The 24,221-nt window shown below is 45.0% G+C and overlaps 2 protein-coding genes across 3 annotated transcripts in view; one reads left to right on the forward strand and one right to left on the reverse strand.

Annotated features, from left to right (window-relative positions):
* Positions 1-9,111, reverse strand: part of ext2 (exostosin glycosyltransferase 2) — a 187,928-nt gene extending 178,817 nt beyond the window's left edge. The window contains exon 1 of the mRNA XM_033038616.1: positions 9,054-9,111. The gene's annotated coding sequence lies outside the window, so the exon portion shown is untranslated. The remainder of the gene's footprint in view (positions 1-9,053) is intronic.
* bbox1 (gamma-butyrobetaine hydroxylase 1) overlaps positions 7,949-24,221 on the forward strand; it is a 77,918-nt gene continuing 61,645 nt past the window's right edge. The window contains exons 1-2 of one of the 2 annotated variants that reach the window (XM_033038618.1): positions 7,949-8,172; positions 20,264-20,736. In XM_033038618.1, coding sequence (XP_032894509.1) covers positions 8,025-8,172; positions 20,264-20,736 — 621 coding nt within the window. In that variant the 5' untranslated portion in view covers positions 7,949-8,024. Of the gene's footprint in view, positions 8,173-9,125; positions 9,340-20,263; positions 20,737-24,221 lie in introns of those variants that run through there. The other variant, XM_033038617.1, reaches the window with a different exon arrangement.

Raw genomic sequence — 24,221 nt, forward strand, 5'->3', positions numbered from 1 at the left:
TCTATCTCAGGTAATAGATGGACACGGGCGAGGGGGCAGATGGTTTGAACAAAGACCCTAGATTAAAGCATAGTCTGTAAGATAGGATTGTGAAGCATGGGGAAGGAATGTTTGGGGGGGGGGGGGGGGGAGGGGGGAGAGGGGTGAGGGGAGGGCTGAAAGAGGTGCGAGTCTAGATGGGCCACAGTGGGGTGGGGTGGGGTGGGGTGCAGGCGAGGGAAGGGTAAGAAATGGGAGGAGAGAGAGGTTGTTAGAGGTTACCTTGTGGCTAGCATCCGTCCATCCATGAGAGATGATGGTGTGGCTTTAGAAACATAGAAAACAGGTGCAGGAGTAGACCATTTGGCCCTCCGAGCCAGCAGCGCCATTCACTATGATCATGGCTGATCACCCAAAACCAGTACCCCGTCCTGCCTTCTCCCCATCTCCCCTGATTCCGTTAGCCCTGAGAGCGAAATCTAACTCTCCCTGATAGGAGTAGAATGAGGCCATTCGGCCTATCGTCTACGCCATTCAATCATGGCTGATCTATCTCTCCCTCATACCCCATTCTCCTTCCTTCTCCCCATAACCTGTGACACCCGCACTAATCTCTGGGTTAGGCAGCAACTCCACTATTGTGCCGCAGTGCCGTTCCAAAATTCCCTGTCTGCGTGTGTCTTAATATCCCAGCCCATCTTTAAACCTGGGAATGGGAAGGGTGATTTTACAGAAAATAGAACACAGGAGGGGACCAGTAAATGGTCAATTAGGGGAGGGCACCAGTAAATGGTGAATTTGGGGAACGCACCAGTAAATGGGGAATTAGAGGAGCGCACCAGTAAATGAGGAATTTGGGGAATGCATCAGTAAATGGGGAATTAGAGGAGCGCACCAGTAAATGAGGAATTAGGGGAGCGCACCAGTAAATGGGGAATTAGAGGAGCGCACCAGTAAATGAGGAATTAGGGGAGCGCACCAGTAAATGGGGAATTAGAGGAGCGCACCAGTAAATGAGGAATTTGGGGAACGCACCAGTAAATGGGGAATTAGAGGAGCGCACCAGTAAATGGGGAATTAGAGGAGCGCACCAGTAAATGGGGAATTAGGACAGCAGCAGTGATAGTCATTGATTGTGTTATGTTATGCACGGATATTACACTGGTGTGAACTTGTATAATACGCTGTGCAGCAAAACTGGACCATGAGTTTAAGATCAAAGATTTGCGTGTAATTTGATATGACTGATAGACACAAAATGGACCCTTCTTCAGACTCTCTCCAGAGATTCTGCCTGTCCCGCTGAGGTACTCCAGCTTTTTGTGTCAATCTTCGACAGATTGGGTTTGCTGTAAATGTCTGTATGTTAATATGTGTGTCTTTTCCTCTTGGGCATTACTTTGTTTCTGTTGGTGGCTCCACATTTTATGATAGCCTGAAGTGTGATAAAGCTTTTACCTCAGCAGTTTGATTGTCAGTGCTTGTTTATCTCATTGTTAAATAAATATATTTCTTACTATCAGCTTGATGTCTGCAATTCTTCATTAACACATCACTACAAGATGAATGTCTCTAATGTTATAATCCCTCTCATGCTGAAACACAAAATAGTTGAAGGGAGGTGATATAATCACATTTTCATTAAGTTTCATTTTTGAGTGTTCAGGTCCATCAATTGTTGAGCTATTTAAACGTTTGAAAGTTTCACCTCTCGGTAGAAAATAAAATAAGCCAATCTGCACGGTAAATGTGAGACAAAGTCTTTATTCCTATTTGACAATATAAAAAGACGACTTCTTGCACATATTGAGAGAAGGTGCATCACACCAAACATTTGTCTATAAAAGGACCTCGCAAACACGAAAATCAACAAATGAGGCACGATAGATTATTTTAAACACATTATATTCATTAACCTCCGCAACAAGCCTAAACTCAGGCATTAAAAGGGACAATGCAATGTGCTAAATGGCAGGTTTTGCAGACGAACATCTTATAGGAAGCACTTTTCAGAGGACAACACTAGAAAGTCAGCTTATTTGCTATGCATTTCTGCTAACATGCAGTAGTGTTCCTGTGGTCGGCTACCCATCAATATAGCTGTCCTGCCACGGCACACTCGCCAATTGTGAATTGTAGTAAGCGCAGAGATGGCCTCTTTGCTCTTTCACACCCAGTGAGACTTCCTCTTAATTCTCTTTTTAATTAATCTCTCCCTTCTGCCTTCACGCAAGCGTCCTCGATGCACATAGTGGGCTGCTGCATACAGCGCGTGAATGAAAAAAACCACCATCCTGTACTCGAAACTACTTAGTATAGGCATGTCTCCAAATGAGCCAATTCAACCAAGGGAGGATATTTATAGTGTGTGAAAAAAAAAGTGACATCATTTGTGCCACGTGTAGTTCACAATGTTCATTCAAGATTTAACGGGAAAGCTCGGGAGACGGACAAGTCACTCGCACAAATAACGGAAATGCAGAGTACCGTGGGAACTCTTTATCTACACCACGTTATATCGTGTGATATCGTGCTTGACCACGACCACTTCACTCTGGTTACATCTTGCGTCAAGTCGCCCCGTGAAAAAGCGCCATTACCCTTTTCCAAATCACAATGGGCAGTCTATTACTGACAAATGCAAATCGTAATTGCAGATAATATGTTCCTAGTGGGCAGGCAGGGCCATTTCCAATAGACAGTAGACAATAGGTGCAGGAGTAGGCCATATGGCCCTTCAAGGCAGCACTGCCATTAATGTGATCATGGCTGATCATCCATGATCAGTACCCCGTTCCTGCCTTCTCCCCATATCCCCTGACTCCACTATGTTCAAGAGCCCTCTCTAGCTCTCTCTTGAAAGTTTCCAGAAAACCGGCCGCCACTGCCCTCCGAGGCAGAGAATTCCACAGACTCACAACTCTCTGTGTGAAAAAGTGTTTCCTCATCTCCGTTCTAAATGGCTTACCCCTTATTCTTAAACTGTGGCCCCTGGTTCTGGACTCCCCCAATATCAGGAACATGTTTCCTGCCTCTAGCGTATCCAAACCCTTAATAATCTTATTTGTTTCAATAAGATCCCCTCCCATCCTTCTAAATTCCAGAGTATACAAGCCTCAGCATATATTCTCTCATATACAATTCTCTCAGCATATGACCCTCCTGCCATTCCGGGAATTAACCTTGTGAACTATCTCAATAGCAAGAATGTCATTTCTCAAATTCGGAGACCAAAACTGCACACAATACTCCAGGTGTGGTCTCACTCGGGCCCTGTACAACTGCAGAAGGACCTCTTTGCTCCTATACTCAACTCCTCATGTTATGAAGGCCAACATGCCATTCGCTTTCTTCACTGCCTGCTGTACCTGCATGCTTACTTTAATTGACTGATGAACAAGGACCCCCAGATCCCGTTGTACTTCCCCTTTTCCCAACTTGACACCATTTAGATAATAATCTGCCTTTCTGTTTTTGCTGCCAAAGTGGATAACCTCACATTTATCCACATTAAACTGCATCTGCCATGCATCTGCCCACTCACCAAACCTGTCCAGTCATCCTGCATTCTCATAGAATCCTCCTCACAGTTCACACTGCCACCCAGCTTTGTGTCATCTGCAAATTTACTAATGTTACCTTCATCTAAATCATTGATGTATATTGTAAATAGCTGCGGTCCCAGCACCGAGCCTTGTGGTACCCCACTAGTCACTGCCTGCCTTTCTGAAAGGGACCCGTTAATCCCTACTCTTTGTTTCATGTCTTCCAACCAATTTTCTATCCATGTCAGCACTCTACCCCAATACTGTGTGCCCTAATTTTGCCCACTAATCTCCTGTGTGGGACCTTATCAAATGCTTTCTGAAAGTCCAGGTACACTACATCCACTGGCTCTCCCTTTTCCATTTTCCTGGTTACATCCTCAAAAAATTCCAGAAGATTAGTCAAGCTTGATTTCCCCTTTGTAAATCCATGCTGACTCAGACCGAATCTGTTACTGCTATACAAATGTGCCGCTATTTCATCTTTTATGATTGACTCCAGCATCTTCCCCACCATCGAAGTCAGGCTAACTGGTCTATAATTCCCTGTTTTCTCTCTCCCGCCTTTCTTAAAATTTTCACTCTGTGTTGATGTTGTATGACTTGATATACAACTTGTAATTGTAATTCTGCTATTCACTCTGTAGGTTTACAGGAAGGCGGGAGTGTGAGAACTTCTTATTGTCTGGCAAAACCTCCAGACTTCCATGCTTTTTGAAACACCAGAAAAGCATTAAAACAGAAGCCACTGCTGTTCTTTAAATAGGTCTGCGCGGAAAGATGGTGAAATGCTTTATGCTATAACTCATCCACCACATGAGGCTTTTAGATAGGCACATGAACATGCTGGGCTAGCGGAATAAGGATCATGTGCAGGCAGAAGGGACTAGTTAATCTGGTACAGGTGCACAACCTTTTATCCGAAGATCCAAATAACGAAAACCTCCGAATAGCGGCCATTTTTTCGGTCCTTGAAGAAAGGTCCTTGAAAACGTTCACCAAGGGCGGCCCGCAGAGGTGACAGCGGAACCTCCGGTCGGTCCTCGTAGAAAGGGGAACTAAATCCCCATTCATAAAAGAGAAGATGAGGCTATATTGCGCGTGAGGGTTAATAATTGACAATATGCTGCTGCCTGCCCGCTGAGTTAAAAAGTTCCCACGGTAGACTCACTATACACAGTGTATCGTGAGTCTTGCGTGGGAACTTTTTAACTCAGCGGGCAGGCAGCAGCAGATTTTCGCTCCCTTCAGTTTCACCCCACCTACACCCCTCTGCTTCCCGGCCATGTGTGTGACCCCTTCCCTCCCCTCTCCAGCACCCCGCCCATTGCACCGGCGTGGGGGCTTTGCACTGTCTTCACGTCGGCGATTGCAGCAGGACCAACGGGACACCGACCCCCAGGCCCACCGCAAGCACGGAGATCCCAGAGACCCACAGCCAGCAGCAGCCCAGCCCCGTTCCAACTCCAGAGGAAAACTGCAAACTGGCCGGAGACGTCAGGACCACCAGAAGCCGTTCCCCGAGCTGCGCCCCCTCATCGGGACACCGACCCCCAGGCCCACTGCAAGCACGGAGATCCCAGAGACCCACAGCCAACAGCAGCCCAGCCCAGCCCCGCTCCAACTACAGAGGAACCTGGGTTGCGGATGACGGGGCGCAGCTCGGGACGTCGTAGAGGCCCATCGGGGAGCGGGTTCCTGTTGGTCCTGACGTCTCCGGCCACCTGCCATCCTCCGGGAACTGTACTGCCGTTGCAGGAGAGTGGGGTTGTTTGCAGTTGCAGAGGGAGGGGGCAAGGGCGGTACAGTTCCCAGTCTCAGCTCCTGTCCAGGGGGGTGGCCGGAGACGTCAGGACCAACGGGACACCGACCCCCAGGCCCACTGCAAGCACGGAGATCCCAGAGACCCACAGCCAGCAGCAACTCCAGCCCAGCCCCGCTCCAACTCCAGAGGAACACGTAGGGGCAGAAGCTGATGGTGTGCAAGGTACGTCTTGTTCTTGGGGTGGCGGATGAGGGGGCGCAGCTCGGGCTGTGGGCAAACTGCCACTTGTCGCCGTAGCGGCCCATCGGGGAGCGGATTCCTCTGGAGTTGGAGGGGGAGAGGGGTATTGTGCTGTTTGATCGCCCCCTGCTATCCCAGGGACAGGGAGACACAGCGGCTTTTTAGACTGGTGGGCAATCACTTCCAAAGTTCTGCCCACACAGTCAGTACACCTCTCCTACACTGCATTTCATACAAACATTTATTCTGCAAGAAAAAACTACATTGAAGACTCAAACTCGCGACCGAGTTTACTGCCGGGATCAAGGCACAAACTCGCGACCTTGCGGATATGAGCCGAGCACTCTACCACTGAGCCAGCCTTTAAAATCTACGCTAAAAAATTTCCATTCCGAAGACCGACAAATTCTGAATTACGAAAAGTGTCTGGTCCCAAGGCTTTCGGATAAAAGGTTGTGCACCTGTATCACATTTGGCACAGACATTGTGGGCCAAAGGGCCTGTTCCTGTGCGGCATTGCTCCACTTTCTATGTTCCATATGTTTTCTTTGCAGATGGTTTCAGTCCTTTTTACATTCCAGTATTTTCTGTTCCAATGTTAAATTAGTTACTTTGATGGCGTTAATGACATGATATGAGAGGCAAGTGCAAGTCAGGCAGCAAGTCGCAAATCCATGTCGGAAACCAAAATGTACATGCCCATGACCACAAGTTAATCAAATTAATAAAAGAATCAACCTTCAAATTCGGTGATCATGAAGTCAGATGGAGATTTCCACATCTACTTGTCTACTTTGAATGCAATCAGTCTTTACTTGTGGTTATCAATGCAGAATATGAGTAACTTAATTCACAGCAAATTAGTTGTAAAGGGCGTCCTGAAGAAGAGTTAAATATTTTTACTAAAACACACACCAGGTGTATTTAATTATACCATTCACACCCTCAGATCTCAAAGCTAATGCAACCTTTTTGGGTGCAGTTATCATTGTAATGTATGAACTTGTCAATGTTCATTTAGCAAGATCTAAGAAACAGTTATGAGATAAATGACAAATTTTGATAAATTAAACATATACTTTTATTTTTAACATGTGGAGAACACGCAGATTCTTAGAAACCCCCAGTAGCTATATAGAAGACACGGGAACTTGGTTTAATGGCTCAACTGAAAGATGGCAACTATTAACAATATTGAACTCTGGCAATGCTTCACTGGGGATATCTGCCAATATCAGGTGTTCAAAAACTAAAATTATACCAGAGTTGACACAGGCACTTTATTTTAATATAATGAGCATTTTGTTATTCTAAATAATAGTTCAATGTGCAAAGTCCAATATTCCTTCTACAAAGTACAACATAAAGTAAAGGCTATCACCAACTGTGCCAGCCTGAATCAAACACAATCAAAAAAATCATTGCATTTCCTCGGTAAAGCAACTAAACCTAATCACACAGCCTTCCATCTTTATCTGCTTCTCATAGTGATACAATTATCCTCGATCATATTCATCTAAATTTACACAATGTGAAGGACTCTCAAGTACTTTTCAAATTGGCAAGCATCTTCACAATCTTGATACAGAGAAGATTTCTACCATATTGAAACAACTCTTTACAAAACTGATGTTGAGATGAAGTCAATGAATAAGAACATCAGATGTGGCGTTTATGGTAATCATTACAGTCGATTAATGTTATACACTATTGAAATATTAATCTTCGTGTTGCTATCTGATTGAATAAACTTAGAAATATAGAAAATAGGTGCAGGAGTAGGCCATTCTGCCCTTTGAGTCAGCACCGCCATTCAATATAATCATGGCTGATCATCCAAAATCAGTACCCCATTCCTGATTTCTCCCCATATCCCTTAATTATGTTAGCCCTAAGAGCTAAATCTAACTTATTACATCTCCACAATTCTTGGCCCAGAGCCCACAAGCATATGTGTTAGACACAAAGTGCTGGAGTAACTCAGTGGGTCAGGGACCATCTCTGGAGACAAAAGATGGGTGACATCTGAAGAAGGGTCCCGACCCGAAGCGTCACCCATCCTTTTTATCCACAGATGCAGGCTGACCCGCTGAGTTACTCCAGCACTTTGTGTCTAACACTTGTGCTGTAGCTTGTGGGCTCAGGGCCAAGAATTGTGGCGATATCTCTTTTTTTAAATATACACCAGCATCTGCAGTTCCTTTATACACAAGAATAGTTTTATCCAGTTATGCGAGTTGTACAGTAATTTATCCTTGCGTACACAATCCGACCTCATTTGGCCTGCCTGTGGCACTTGAATGCCCGCAGTTGAAGCACTTTATCCGACTGAAGCAGGCGAAAAATAAATTGGCAACGTCACTGACTGTAGGTTTCACCTTTCACCCAGTTATGGCCGGTCCCACAGTAAACCCAAGTCACATGCTATCTCTTTACGCTCAAAAAGAGCTGTGGCTTTGACTTTCTCCCCTCCTCTTGTTATTTTTATTCAACCCATGACAATCGCTGACGATCTCATTGGCACAGTATTTTTAATCGACCTGCATACGCCCGTAGATGTTTGTGGACTGCACTATATGAACTTTGGACTGCACAGGGTGTGTTCGGCACAGACTGGGAGAGGGAGAGAGCTCCCGGCAGCAGGTAAGGGGAGGCATTGACAGGTGCTACCTTTAGCTGTCAGTGATGCGGGTGGACATTAATCTGGTGGATATTGAGGCAGGCCAGGTGGACATTGAAGCGGGTGGTCATTGGGGAGGGTGGACACTGAGCCTGGTGGATACCGAGCCGGGTGGACACCGAGCCGGGTGGACACGAGCCGGGTGGACACTGAGCCGGGTGGACATTGAGCCGGGTGGTCATGAGCCGGGTGGACACTGAGCCAGGTGGTCATTGGGGCGGGTGGACATTGAGCCGGGTGGTCATTGAGCCGGGTGGACACTGAGCCGGGTGGTCATTGAGCCGGGTGATCATTGGGGCGGGTGGACATTGAGCCGGGTGGACATTGAGCCGGGTGGACATTGAGCCGGGTGGACATTGAGCCGGGTGGACATTGAGCCGGGTGATCATTGGGGCGGGTGGACATGAGCCGGGTGGACACTGAGCCGGGTGGACACGAGCCGGGTGGACATTGAGCCGGGTGATCATTGGGGCGGGTGGACATTGAGCCGGGTGATCATTGGGGCGGGTGGACATGAGCCGGGTGGACACGAGCCGGGTGGACACTGAGCCGGGTGGACATTGAGCCGGGTGGTCATTGAGCCGGGTGGACATTGAGCCGGGTGGACACGAGCCGGGTGGACATTGAGTCGGGTGGACATTGAGCCGGGTGGACACTGAGCCGGGTGGACATCTCCACGCTCGCCGCCGTTGTGAGCGCGGGCAGAGGGCCGGCGCCATACACTCAACCCACCGGCACCCCTCTGGCCTCCACCCGCGACAACTAAACACGCCTTATGTACACACATGTCCACATATATTCCGACCAGGGAGCCGGTTTGCATCGTGAGGTAAAATGTACTCACTGGAGTTGGCGCCTTCAGGCCCGAGCGCGCCCGCCGCCGCCATTACGGCGGTTGCCGGGCGACCGTTGCTAGGGCGGAAGGGACGATGGCGGCGCCTCAGGGCCCGGCCCGGCAATGAATGTGAACACAGCGGGCAGGCCTGGCCTCACCTCCCCGCCCCGCCACGCCACGCCACGCCGTGCACACTCCCCGAGCTATGAGCAGCGGCGGCGGCGGCGGACACAAGCAACCGCAGATGCTGGGATCTTGTGTAGAACACAAAGTGCTGGAGAAACTTCAAAAAAAGGCAAGACACAACATGCAATATATGACTGAGCCCAATTTCGCATGGACAGCTTCAGACTCTGATTACCCCAGCGGTATGAATATTGAGTTCTCTAACTGCAAGTAACCCTTGCCCTCTCCCTTCTCCCTCTCCCCCTTCCCAGTTCTTCGACCAGTCTGACTGGCCCGATTACATTTTATCTCTAGATAGACAAAATGCTGGAGTAACTCAGCGGGACAGGCCGCATCTCTGGAGAGAAGGAATGGGTGACGTTTCTGGACAAGTCTGAAGAAGGGTCTCGACCCAAAACGTCACCCATTCCTTCTCGCCAGAGATCCTGCCTGTCTGAGTTACTAATCCAGCTTTTTGTGTCTATCTTCGGTTTAAACCAGCATTTGCAGTTCCTTCTTATACATTTTGTCTCTGTTTACTTTGTTGTCATCATATAGCTAACAATGATCTACATTTTCCTTGATCTCCACCCGCTTGGAAATCTGTTCTCACACATTTCTTTTTCTCTGTATCTCCCCTTCCCCTGACTCTCGGTCTGAAGAAGGGTCTCGACTCGAAACGTCACCCATTCCTTCTCTCCAGAGATGCTGCCTGTCTCGCTGAGTTTCAAATCCAGCATTTTGTGTTTATCTTCGGTTTTAACCAGCATCTGTAGTTCTTTCCTTTACACAAAGAGTGGTGGGTGTGTGGAACAACCGTCACCTGTTCAGAAATGCTGCCTCACCCACTGAGTTACTTCAGCACTTTGTGTCCTTTTCGTAATGTAATCAGAGTCTGAAGAAAGATCCCGACCCAAAACCTGCGGATGCTGGGATCTTGCGTAGATCACAAAATGCTGGAGGAACTAAGAATAAAAGTCAAGAGTGTTCTATTGTCATATGTCCCTGGTCGAAAATTAAAGTTCTTACTTGCAGCAGCACAACAGAATATGTAAATATTGTGCACTGTAAACAATAAAATAAATGAGAAAAAAAGTTCAGTGTGTATGTATATATATATATATATATATATATATATATATATATATATATATATTGTTTACAGTGTACTATGTTTACATATTCTTTTGTGCTGCAAGTAAGAATTTGCATACACACGCATACGTACATATAAAAAACAAACAATAATAGTGCAATAATAACAATAATAGTCTGTTGTTCAGAGCTAATTTGAAGTTGTGGTGTTTAATGGCTGCAGGGAAAAGGCTGTTCCTAAACCATGACGTTACAGTTTTCAGGCTCCTGAACCTTCTTCCCTATGGCAGGGGTGAAATGAGTGTGTGGCCTGGGGGATGTGGGTCTCTGATGATGCTGGCTGCCTTTTTGAGGCAGCGACTCCGGTAAATGGTGGGGAGGTCAGATGGTGGGGAGGTCAGAACTCGTGATGGACTGGGCCATGTTCACGTTTTGCAGTCTTCTTTGACTCTGGGCATTCATGTTGCCGAACCACGTCAACCAGTCAAAACGCTCTCGATCGTACACCTGTAGAAGTTCACGAGAATCCTCTCTGCATACCGAATCTCCACAATCTTCTCGGGAAGCAGATGTGTTGAGGTGCTTTCGTTATAATTGCATCAATGTGCTGCGTTCAGTAAAGATCTTCAGAAATATACCCACCCAAAAATGTCAAACTTTCTCCACCATCATCCTGTCGATATAGACAGGTTTATGGGTCCTCATCCTTCCTCTTCCAAAGTCCACAATCAGTTCCTTGGTCTTACTGACATTGAGAGCTAGGTTGTTGTGCTGGCACCATTTGGTCAGTCGATCGAATCAGAAGGGCAAAAAGGGGCCAGGAAATAATTCTGGCGGGTTGCATTAAGGACAATCAAAAATATTTTTTAAATGCATAAGTGGGGTAAATAGAGAGAGAGTGGGACTTCTCAGGAATCAAAGTGGTCACCTCTGCGTGGAGCCACTGGAGATGGGCAAGCTACTAAATGAGTATTTCTCCTCTGTATTTACCGAGGAGAAAGCCAGTAGGACGAAGGAAATTGGAGCAGTCACTGGAAGTGTCTTGAGAGCAGTCAGAGTTACCGTCGAAGAAGTACTGAAGGTACTGTCGTGTTTGAAGGTAGACAAATCTCCAGGGCCTGATCTGATATATCCGAGGATATTGTGAGAAACTAGAGAGGAAATTACGGGAGCCCTGGTTGAAATGTACGCGTCGTCCTTAAATACAGCAGAGGTGCCGGAAAACTGGAGGGTGGCAAATGTTGTGCCTATTTTCAAGAAGGGCTGCAGGAAAAATGCTGGGAACTACAGGCGGTACGCTTAACATCTGTAGTTGGTAAGTTACCTGGAGAGTATTCTGAGGGATAGGTTATACAGGCATTTGGATCGGCAAGGGCTGAATAGGGATAGTCAGCATGGTTTTGTACATGGGAGGTCGTGTCTCACAAATCTGATTGTTTTTTTTTTGAAGACGTGACCAAAAAGGTTGATTAGGGTAGAGCTGTACATGTCTGAAAAAGGGTTTCGGCCCGAAACGTTGCCTATTTCCTTCGCTCCATAGATGCTGCGTAGATGCTGAGTTTCTCCAGCTTTTTTATGTACCAGAGCTGTACATGTTGTGTACATGGACTTCAGTAATGCATTCAACAAGGTACCGCATGGTAGGCTGCTCTGGAAGGTTAGATCGCCTGGGATCCAGGGAGAGATAGCCGAATGGCTAGTAAATTGGTTCCATGGAAGGAAGCAGAGGGTGATGGTGGAAGGTTGCTTCTCGGACTGTGACTAGTGGTATGCCTCGGGGATCGGTGCTGGGCCTGTTGCTGTTTGTCATCTACATCAATGATTTGGATAAGAACATACAGGGCAAGATTAGCAATTTTCCAGATGATACAAATGTTAGTGGTTTTGCAGATAGTGAAGATGGTTGTGAACGATTGCAGCAGGATCTGGATCAATTGGCCAGGTGGGCGGAGGAATGGTTGATGGAATTTAATACAGAAAAGAGTTGCATTTTAGGATGTCGAATAAGGGCAGGACCTACACAGTAACTGGTAGGCCACTGGGTAGTGTTGTAGAGCAGAAGGATATAGGAGTACAGATGTATCATTCCTTGAAGGTCGAGTCGCAGGTGGATAAAATGGTCAGAAAGGCTTTTGGCACTTTGGCCTTCATCAGTCAAAGTATTGAGTATAGATATTGGGAGGCCATGTTGCAGCTGTATAAGACGTTGGTGAAACCGCATTTAGAATATTGTGTTCAGTTCAGGGCACCATGTTATAGGAAAGATATTGATTGTCAAGCTTGAAAGGGTTCAGAAAAGATTACGAGGATGTTGCCAGGACTAGAGGTGTGAGCTGTAGGGAGAGGTTGAGTAGGCTGGGTCTCTATGCCATGGAGAGCAGGACGATGAGGGGTGATCTCATAGAGGTGTACAAAATCGTAAGAGGAATAGATCGGGTAGATGCACAGAATAGGGGAATCGAGGACTAGAGGACACAGGTTCAAGGTGAAGGGGTAAAGATTGAATAGGAATCCGAGGGGTAACTTTTTCACACCGGTGGGTGTATGTAACAAGCTGCCAGGAGGGGTAGGTGAGGCTGGGACTATCCCATTGTTTAAAATAGCTACATGGATAGGACAGGTTTGGAGGGATATGGACCAAGCGCAGGCAAGTGGGACCAGTGTAGCTGAGACATTGTTGGCCGGCGTGGGCGAGTTGGGCCGAAGGGCCTGTTTCCACACTGTATCACTCTATGACTCTATGAATTCATGTTGGACAGCAGTGAGTCATAGCTAATCAAATTCACTTCAATGGAAAACAAAATTGGGTGGAGTGTAAACCTGACTGCCAAATCCCCCCTCCTCATCTTCTGATTAATAACCAATTAATAGCCAAGCTAAATGCAGTCTTTTAAATGTCATACATGCATGGAGAAACGTTTTATAAAGTGCAGCAATTACTTTACCCTCATCTCTTAACTTTAACATCACTCATAGGAGAGTGTTTTAAAATTAAATCCACTTACCGGCTTGAAGTCATTTGTTCTATTAACACTACTGCCAACAGGTCATAGTTCAAATGATGCAATCATATAGCAATATGATTATATCACAGAGATGGGGAATGGGGCAGGAACAAGTGCAAGTTATGAGTCAGAGGATTAACAGTGATGGGAAGGATAAGATGGGTTTAACAAAAATGTTTTTATATAATTAGCTTTGGGCCAGGAATTTCCAGGTGCTGCTGATAGGATTTGTTCCCCAACTTTGGTCTTGCTGTATATGTCGACAAAGCCATTATCCATTGTCAGACCATAACAGAGGAGCTATTCCCACGCACAAAGCTATCGGCCTGGTTTCTCACACCCAATGTTCTGGGAGGAACATTAATATATAATTTTAAATTAGGTTCATGAGTTGAGATGCCCTGCCCTTGTGCTACTTACAGCTGTTTTCCCTCCTGCAGAGTTAGGATTGGCACCCATCCTGAATTTGCTTCCAGTGGTAAAAAAGACTGAGGCGTCCCCCCCTGATCAGTATATCCAAGAAAGAGAAGCATATCTTACTAAAACTATGATCCATATTGTTCTTTCTTGAAATAGTCGTATCCCTTCTTTGATTGTCTGTGCCAGATTTTATGGTGTAAAACACACTTGAAAAGGAGAATGCAAGTTGGCCAGTCATTATGTCTATACCAACCAGTGGACACCCACCTATATTAATCCCATCTTCCATCACTTGACCCATGGCCTATTCCTCAGTGATTCAAGTGGTCCTCTGGACATTCGTTAAATGCTGTCAGTGACTCTGCTTTCACCATTCTCTCAGGCAGTGTATTCCAGTTAATCATAATTCTCTGGATGAAAAAGGTCCTATCCTCAGATTTCCTTACAAATCTTTTACCAGAGGACAAAGGGGTTTTATCAAAGTCATATGTGAGAATATTTTCCTGCAGTCTACTCTATCTGTACCCCACATAATTTTATCTACTTCAGTTCTGTCCCCTCGTAACCTCCCCTTGTCCAGGGAAAACAAACCAAATCTCTCATCTTGTCTGGAATGTTCCATCCCAGGAAACATTCTGGTGACTGTCCTCGACACCCTCTCCAGTGCTATCACACCTTTCCTCCAAATTGGTGACAGAAACTGCATGTAATACTCTACTTTAGTTTATTAGGGTTTATTATTGTTGTCACGTATTCTGAGGTACAGTGAAAAGTTTTTTGTTGTGCGCTATCCAGTCTGCAAAAAGACTATACATGATTACAATTAAACCATCCACAGTGTACAGATACAGGGCAAAGGGAATAATGTTTAGTGCAAGGTAAAGTCCAATTAAAGATGGTTGGAAGGTCTCCTGTGAGGTAGATGGTAGGTCCGGACTGCTTTGTAGTTGAGGGTAGGATGGTTCAGCTGCCTGTTAACAGCTGGGAAGAAACTGTCCCTGAATCTGGATGTGTGCATTTTCAAACTGCTGTATCTCTTGGTTGATAGGAGAGGGGGGGGGGGGGGAGGGAGTGACTGTGGTGAAACTGGTCCTTGATAATGCTGGTCACCTTGCTGAGGCAGTGTGAAGTGTAGATAGAGTCAATTGAAGGGAGGTTAGTCTGGTGGTCAGGGCTAGGTCCACAACTCTCTGGAATTTCAGCAATTTTCTACTGAGGTCTGACCTAGGTTTTATAAATTTGGACCAGCTCTTGTATTCAATGCTCCAATTAATGAAGGTCAGCTTCATATGTGCATTCTTAACCATGTTGTTTAACTGTACTAACACCTTGAAGGATCTTTGAACTTGTACAAAGTCCAACAGCAAGGAGTGGGAAATTATCAATGCAGATGTGAGCTTAATCTTGTGGAATCAAGGGATCAGCAGAAAATAAGTTGGAGAAGATGGGTGATCTAGTCTACAGCTATGGAAAGGAGAAATTTGGTGCGAAGGAACAACTCAGCAGGAAAGATAGGCCTCCTCCCCCCAAGTCCCGTCGTCTCCAGGAAATCCAACGACTTGTTAAAGAAAGAAGAGGCCTGAGGAAGGTGGAAAAAAGCAAGAAGAAAAGGAGGGCATCAATCTCCTTCAAGAGGACCTAAAACAGAGGCTCTCGAAGCTGCGCAGAGCGGAGAATATAAGGAAATTACGCAAAAAGAAGGAAAAAGCAAAAAAAACAGACCTACAAAGATCCCTTTAAGTTTGTGAAAGGCATTTTCACAAAAGAGAAAAGTGGATCCCTGAAAGCGTCAAAAAAGGAGATTGAAGGACACATCAGAACCATCCACACTGATGAGTTAAAAGATGAACCGATTTTTATCCCCGCTAACATCCCACCAATCTCACCCCCACAACATCAATTTGACATCAGCCTCAAGCTGAGTGAGGTAGAAGAAGTAGTGAGGAAGGCAAGAACGGCCTCTGCACCAGGCCCTAATGGTGTTCCGTATTGTGTCTACAAGAATGCCCCAGATATTCTGAAATTCCTCTGGAGGAACATGAGGGTTGCGTGAGAAAAGCAAGTCATCCCCAAAGCCTGGCGAAGAGCGGGGGGAGTGCTGATCCCAAAGGAAAAAAATGTGTCCACCATCGAACAGTTTCGGCAAATAAACCTTCTTAACATAGAGGGCAAGATCCTTTTCAGTGTGGTGGCGAAAAGACTTACAAAGTATCTGAAACAAAACCATTTCATTGATACGTCAATCCAAATGGCTGGCATAGCAGGCTTCTCGGGATGCCTAGAACATACCAGCATCACTGCTAAGAAAGAACAAAATAATTTGCATGTACACAAAAATGCTGGAGAAACTCAGCGGGTGCAGCAGCATCTATGGAGCGAAGGAAATGTGCAACGTTTTGGGCCGAAACCCTTCTTTAGACTGATGGGGGGTGGCGCGGAGAAGAAAGGAAAAAGGAGGGGGAGGAGCCCAAGGGCTGAGGGATGGGAGGAGACAGCCCGAGGGCTGAGGAAGGGGAGGAGACAGCAAGGGCTAACAAAATTGGGAGAATTCAATGTTCATGCCCGCAGGATGCAGACTCCCCAAGCGGAATATGAGGTGCTGTTCCTCCAATTTCCGGTGTTGCTCACTCTGGCCATAGAGGAGACCCAGGACAGAGAGGTCGGACGGGGAATGAGAGGGGGAGTTGAAGTGCTGAGCCACCGGGAGGTCAGGTAGGTTCTTGCGGACCGAGCAGAGGTGTTCGGCGAAACGATCGCCCAGCCTCCGCTTAGTCTCACCGATATAGATCAGCTGACATCTAGAGCAGCGGATGCAATAGAAGAGGTTGGAGGAGATACAGGTGAACCTCTGTTGCACCTGGAACGACTGCTTGGGTCCTTGAATGGAGTCGAGGAGGAAGGTAAAGGGACAGGTGTTGCATCTCTTCCTGTTGCAAGGGAAAGTGCCCGGGGAGGGGGTCGTACGGGAGGGAAGGGAAGAATTGACAAGGGAGTTACGGAGGGAGCGGTCTTTGCGGAAGGCAGACATAGGGGGAGATGGGAAAATGTGGTGAGTGGTGGGGTCACGTTGGAAGTGGCGAAACTAACAGAGGGTTACTTGTTGTATGTGACGGCTGGTGGGGTGAAAGGTGAGGACTAGGGGGACTCTGCCCTTGTTGCGAGTGCGGTGATGGGGAGAGAGAGCAGTGTTGCGGGGCATGGAAGAGACCCTGGTGCGAGCCTCATCTATGGTGGAGGAGGGGAACCCCCGTTCCCTGAAGAATGAGGACATTTCAGATTCCCTGGTGTGGAACGCCTCATCCTGGGAGCAGATGCGGCGTAGACAGAGGAATTGGGAGTAGGGGATGGTTTCGGCCCGAAACGTTGCCTATTTCCTTCGCTCCATAGATGCTGCTGCACCTGCTGAGTTTCTCCAGCATTTTTGTGTACCTTCGATTTTCCAGCATCTGCAGTTCCTTCTTAAACAAAAGAATTTGCATGTCTTGTTCCTCGACCTGGCCAACGCCTAAGGATCAGTTCCTCATTCGCTACTGTAGACTGCTTTTGAATTCTTTCAGGTGCCTGCAATAATAACAAACCTGGTAAAAAAAACTACTTCCAGGATCTGCAATTTTGTCTCAAAACATCAGACTTTACCACAGCTTGGCAACCACTGGAAGTAGGCATCATGGCGGGGTGCACCATCTCCCCGTTGGCCTTCACTATGACAATGGAGCTCATTATCAGAGCATCAAAATGGGTTGTGGGAGGAAAACAGCTACAGTGTGGTCAGCGATTGCCACCGGTACGAGCCTATATGGACGATATAACAACACTAACAACAACGATCCCCTGCACTAAGAGACTTCTGGAAAAACATCACCAAACATCACATGGGCAAGGATGAAGATTAAACCCAGCAAGTGCAGAAGCATCTCCATTGTCAAAGGTCAAGTCAAGGATCAAAGATTTCATATTGACAGAACACCTGTTCCAACTGTTTCAGAAATGCCAGTGAAGAGTTTGGCCCATGGTATGATGCAAAGCTCAAGGACACTGAGCAGTTTGAACAACTGAAAAAGGATATCATCATGCACATAGCTCACATCAACAAGATCTTGCTACCAGGAAAACTCAAGCTGTGCTGCTTCCAATTTGGCATACTACCAAGAATTATGTGGCCTTTAACTATGTATGAAATCCCTATCAACAAAGTGGAAAAGCTGGAAAGAATGATCAGCACACATGTGAAACAGTGGCTTGGACTTCCACGATGCTTAAGTGGTGTCCGACTGTACGGCAGTGGCAAATTGGAATTGCCCATTGCAGGACTTGTGGAAGAGTTCAAATGCACTAAAGCAAGGTTGGTTATGACCCTCACTGAATCTGCAGATACTGTTATTCGTACAGTGGCCCCCAGTGTGGCAACGGGGAGGAAGTGGACCCCATCTGAAGCCATTCAGAGTGCTAAGTCTGCTCTTCATTTCTGGGATGTGGTTGGCCAAGTCCAACATGGGAGAGCTGTGCTCGGGCTCGTCCCAAAAGCTCCTCAATGGCACAAGGCAACATCAGTGCAGAAGAGACGGCTCGTGGTGGAGGAGGTGAGAAGACGGGAGGAGGCAGAGCGACACGCCAAGGCCGTCTCAATGACCAAGCAGGGCCAATGGACTAACTGGGAGAGCCTGGAAAACAGGAAACTCAGCTGGCGTGACACCTGGCAAATGGAAGGATCTCGGCTCAGTTTTGTCATCAGAGCCACTTATGATGTTCTACCATCACCCCAGAACCTGAAGCAATGGTTCGGAGAAGACCCCGCTTGCTCCCTTTGCCAAGCACCTGCATCACTAAGACACATTTTAACAGGATGCACTATGAGCCTTGGCCAAGGGCGTTACACTTAGCGGCATAACCAAGTTCTCAGACAGCTGGCATCAATCCTGGAACAGAGGCTTAAGATCACAAATGCTTCCCACCAACATCGGCAGGAAATGTCCACTTCACAACATTTGTACCAGCAGGCCAACTTCCAGAACACCAGATAACATCAAAGGATGCAGGCATTCTGCAGCCTGCTCGGGATTGGAAAAGGAAGTGGACTTGGAAAAAAAGCTTGTGTTTCCCCCAGACATTGTGGCTACAACACTCCGGCCAGACAAGGTATTGTGGTCCACAACAGCCAAGTTGGCATATGTTGTGGAATTGACAGTTCCATGGGAAGGTGGTGTTGAAGAAGCTTATGAGAGGAAAAAGACCAAGTACTCTGAACTGGCAACTGAAGCTGCCCAGAATGGCTGGAAACCCAAGATTTTCCCTGTCGAAGTGGGATGCAGGGAATTTGTTGCTACATCTATGACCAGGCTATTAAAGAAAATGGGGATGAGGGGTCGATCCCTCCAACAAGCAATCAAATCATTATCAAATTCTGCAGAAAAAAGCAGCAATTGGATTTGGATCAAAAGGAGAGATAACAATTGGGCAAAAGATGAAGAGAGGAGGGTATGGAATTGAGGGGGATGTAACTGGGACGCCAGGTATCACCCTTGAGCCCTCTGGAGATGATGTGGGCTTATCAATGAAACGTTAAAGAAGGAGGGTGCCCACCTGATGACCCCGATGACGTACCTACCCTACTTTTCACCACTCCAATCCCACTGCAAATAGCAAGAGTGCCGATTTATTACAGGAATTGAACCATCACGTCCTATTAGCTCTATTGACCGATCTTTGAACTTGTACATACACCAAGGTCCTTCTGTTCTCCAATAACCCTGAGGGCCCTACCATTCAGTGTGTTTGTCCTTGCCTCATTGGTTCAGCCAGAATGCATCACCTCGCATGTATCTGGATTAAATTGCATCTGCCGTTGCTCAGCCCAGTTCACCAAGGATTTGATATCATCTTCTAGTCTAAGATTACAGTCCACACTGTAAACAGAATATGATGTTCTGTTCCTCCAGTTTGCTAATCCCCACACCTTTTCCCCCTCTCTTTCCTGTGCCCCACCTGGATGTGCATCCGTTTCTCCCTTGTCCCCTTCCACCTATATTCCTTCCTCTGGCTGCATAATTTGCATCTATTTTATCCTTATCTCCTTATCTCACACTTTTTGTCTATTTGTCTCTGGTCATTGTGCAATCTTCTACCAATAACCTACCCCCTCACCTGTATCCACCAATTGCCAAATGTTGTCCTGCCTCACCTCTCCACCAGCTTTCTATCACTCCCCACCCACTCAAATCAGTCCAAAGAAGGGTCTTGACCAGCAACATGACCTATCCATGTTCTCCTGACACACTGAGTTACCCTAGCACACATTGTCATTTTTTGCTCAGTTCCTTGTGGCTCATCAATATGGACTTATTTATAGAAAGCAATATTGTTGGTTATCATTATTTTTCTACATGAATCTTTGTATCATTTAAATTAACTTGTCATAAATAATGAATCTTTTATGTGACTGTGTGGTAATTGAGTAGTTTATTTATATCTAAAATGTGTCGAAATTAAATTGCATTGATAACAGCAAACATTCCTTGGTTGTGTTTTGATTTACAGAGGCTTTACTGAATTTGAAGTGGACTGAGAATCTTGATTCAACCAGAGTGAAGACTCGAAGTCAAAGGCATTTCCAATTGCGGCAATATTGCAAAATGTGGCGTTCAGCTGCTAAATATTTTCTCAATAACAGAATATTTCGAAATGGAATGCAAAAATTATTGACTGCACAGAACACTCTGATTCATCCTGTACAAAATGTTCTCTATCAAAGCCGCACGCTACACAGCCAGACAACTTTTAAATTCAATTTTCCTGCTTCAGCTATCCAAAAAGTAGAGACCTCAGATAAACATCGATGGTTCGTCATTCACTGGGAGGATGGAAATCATAGTGTGTATCCTTATGCATGGTTACGGGATAACTGCCAATGTCCCCAATGCTTCCTGTCTTCAGCTAAAGCTAGAAAGTTTGCCATAAAAGATTTGGATGTGAACATTTCTCCGGAGAAAATCATCCTGACTGATTCAAAGGTATTAATAGTTTAAAATATTACTAATACAAATATTATATTGCTGCATAACTAAATCATTAATCTACAAATGAGTCTAAAGCTAGTTGGTGAAGTTCTAAGTTATATCTGAACTTTTTACTGTGAATTGGTTGAATTAATATCTGGTTGAAATGTAAGATTACGTTATGCTTTGGAGGAAGTGGGCTTGAAAGCATTTTAAACAGGAAATGCTAAATGTATAATTTGGCAATTCTTACTATGTTTTATTCTCTCAAAATCCTAAAGCTTTTCACTGTACCTTGGTACACGTGACTATAAACTAAACTAAAGCAAAGGATTAAAGTGTTTTTAAAAATATGGTAGTATTAAGTAATCACGTGATATCACTACAAAATATATTCTAATATTAATATAGAAAGATTTAATTGCGTGTACATCCTGTTTAGAATTGAGAAGAATTCAGTTGTAATGAAGTGCATGATTAAGATTTGATTTTCATGTTTCTGCCGATTCTATAAACTTGTAATGTCACGCTGACAGAATCACAAATACAAGAATGCTTACAACTTCTGTTAATCTTCCCCACACCTATAATAAATGTTCCACTTCTTCTATAATGATTTGTTTAGTTGAACAATTGTTTTTGGAACTGGCATTAACGATAAAGCTGCTTTGAAGGACAGCTATTTCTCAAATAATCAGCTTGGTACCAGGCAGTGAACCGAGCGTTGCATGTTGAGGCAGGTACTAACTATCACAATGTTTAAGAAACATTTGGACAGGTACATGGATAGGACAGGCTTGGAGGGATAGGGGCCAAATGCAGGACAAGTGTAGATGGGGCATGTTGGGCTGAAGGGCCTGATTCCATGCTGTATGAGTATGTTATTACAGAGCAACATCACCAAATAGATAAAGTGAGAGAATATCGCTTTCGGAAATTGAGGTATGCAATTCTATATTTTTTTCTTACTTGAAATTTTGATCAAGTCCTAATGGTCGTAGGTCATCTTTGCATAGCAAAGCAATTTTGGCATTTGATTCCCTGTGCAACACTGCTGTTGGAGATTATTGGACCAGGTTGTGGTGGGAGTGACTGTCAATGGGTGTGACTGTGACTGCACAGTGCCAGACTGGGGTCATGTTAGACAAGTCCAGTACTTGCCTTGCCCCTCTAGGGATCTGTGCAGTACCAGGTTAACTTTTTGAGTACGTTGGAATTTCTGAATCAGTGTTATTTATCTTTTAAAAGGGTAAATGTATGCAAATATTGGATTCCTCAAAAATGAATACAATACCCATTATAATTACAGATTATTTTCTCACAAAAAATATTAATTAGCTAGAATAGAACAAAAGTAATACTCACCCAAACTTAACCTAACCCCTACCTAAATGTGGGGAAGCGAGAGAAATAATATTACTTGTGCTCAATTAGAAACATAGAAAATAGGTGCAGCAGTAGGCCATTCAACCCTTGGCACCGCCATTCAATATGACCATGGCTGATCATCCACAATCATACCCCATTCCTGCTTTCTCCCCATATCCCTTGATTCCTTTAGCCCTAAGAGCTAAATCTATTGAATACATTCAGTGAATTGGCCTCCACTGCCTTCTGTGGCAGAGAATTCCACAGATTTACAACTCTCTGGGTGAAAATGTTTTTCCTCATCTCAGCTTTTAAACATCAGACTTTATTGTGTGATGTGAATATTATAATGAGATAGCTATAAGGCTTTTGTATTGTGGTTAAATGGCCTGAGAAACACATGGCTCTCTCTCTTATTCTTTACAAACTAATTAAAGTATATAGTTCAAGTGTTTAAGATTATAATTTTTGAAGACAAATTGCTGAATGGAAAATAACAGTCACCCTTTTTCATTATTACTAGTCTGGCGATCAACAGTGCCAGTAGCAATGTTTTTTGTTACCTTCTCATTAACTCCAGGTTTACACAATAGTTTCTCAGAAACTAGAATCAAGTGAACTATTTTAAGCAGTCCATTTTATTTCTTTATCCTGCACTAAATCTTTCACAATCTTACAGCTGGAGTCTTATTCTGTTCCGCCCAAAGAAATTAAAATCATAACAACATTTGATGGCAACAAGGAGACTGAAATGTTTCTATTTGTTTGAAGCTCTTTGATAATAATTGATACAATAGTTGCACTGTTATTCAATCTTTTCATTGCTAAACTGGATGTAAAAGATCAAAGTTGTACTTAAACTTGTTGATGTTCATCTGAAGTAGTACTCTGCCACAGAGTAGTCTGCAGCTGTGCACTCCTCTAACTCGTGCTAGTTTTACTGAAGAAAATGCATTTTACTGTTGAGTATGATAGAGTGCTATGACAACGTTTTTTTTGAAGGAAAGAGATTATCTCAACAATTGTTTAAGAAAGAACTGCAGATGCTGGAAAAATCAAAGGTAGACAAAAATGCTGGAGAAACTCAGCGGGTGAGGCAGCATCTATGGAGTGAAGGAATAGGTGACGTTTTGGGTCGAGAAGTCTGAAGAAGGGTCTCGACCCGAAACATCACATATTCCTTCGCTCCATAGATGCTGCCTCACCCGCTGAGTTTCTCCAGCAATTTCTCCAACAATTTATCAACACTGGATTAATGTCAGAGCAAACACAATGCAAAAAAATTATTTTAATTCCCCCCCCCCCCCAAAGTTAATTATTAGGTTGAATGCATTGAGTATTGTTGATGAAACTCCTGACATTCATTTCATAACCAGTGATTATTTTATATATGGTAAGCTTTCCAGCTTTAGCTGAAGACAGGAAACACTGGGGACATTGGCAGTTATCCCTTGAGCATCTGCAGTTCCTTTCTACACATAAAGTAAACTAATTGTTCCATTTCGGGATATATAACAATAAAAACACTCTTGAGACTTGACTTGAAAGGGCCCGTCCCACTGTACGAGGTAATTCAAGAGTTCTCCCGAGTTTTCCCCTGATTCGAACTCGGAGAATGTCTGTAGCGGGTCCGTAGGAGTTCGTGGATGTCTTGTAGCGTCTCGTACGAGTAACGGTAGGTACTCGGGAAATCCGGTAAACTCGTGACGTTTTTTCAACACTGTGAATGTACTCGTGACAAAACATACTCGTGATGAAAAAAATTGTTACTTTTTACTCGTACGAGCCGCTACGAGACATCCACGAACTCCTACAGACCCACTACGGACATTCTCCGAGTTCGAATCAGGGGAAAACTCGGGGGAACTCTTGAATTACCTCGTACAGTGGGACAGGCCCTTTACATTACCAGTGTGGGAGACAGACTGAGGCCTGTACTTGATTATAGACTCCTATCTACTTACCTCGTAAAACTATTGATTCCTAAGTCAATTTTGAATCTCTACCTTTCTGGTATTGGTTGTTTGATAATATCTCTCCATTTTTAAATCGCATTTAAATACTGCTGTTTACTATGATGTTTATCAGTTCTGCAGACAGTTCATATGCATGTTAATGTTCACAACTGTTTC

This window comes from Amblyraja radiata, chromosome 20, assembly GCF_010909765.2.
Source record: "Amblyraja radiata isolate CabotCenter1 chromosome 20, sAmbRad1.1.pri, whole genome shotgun sequence".
Lineage (NCBI taxonomy): Eukaryota > Metazoa > Chordata > Chondrichthyes > Rajiformes > Rajidae > Amblyraja > Amblyraja radiata.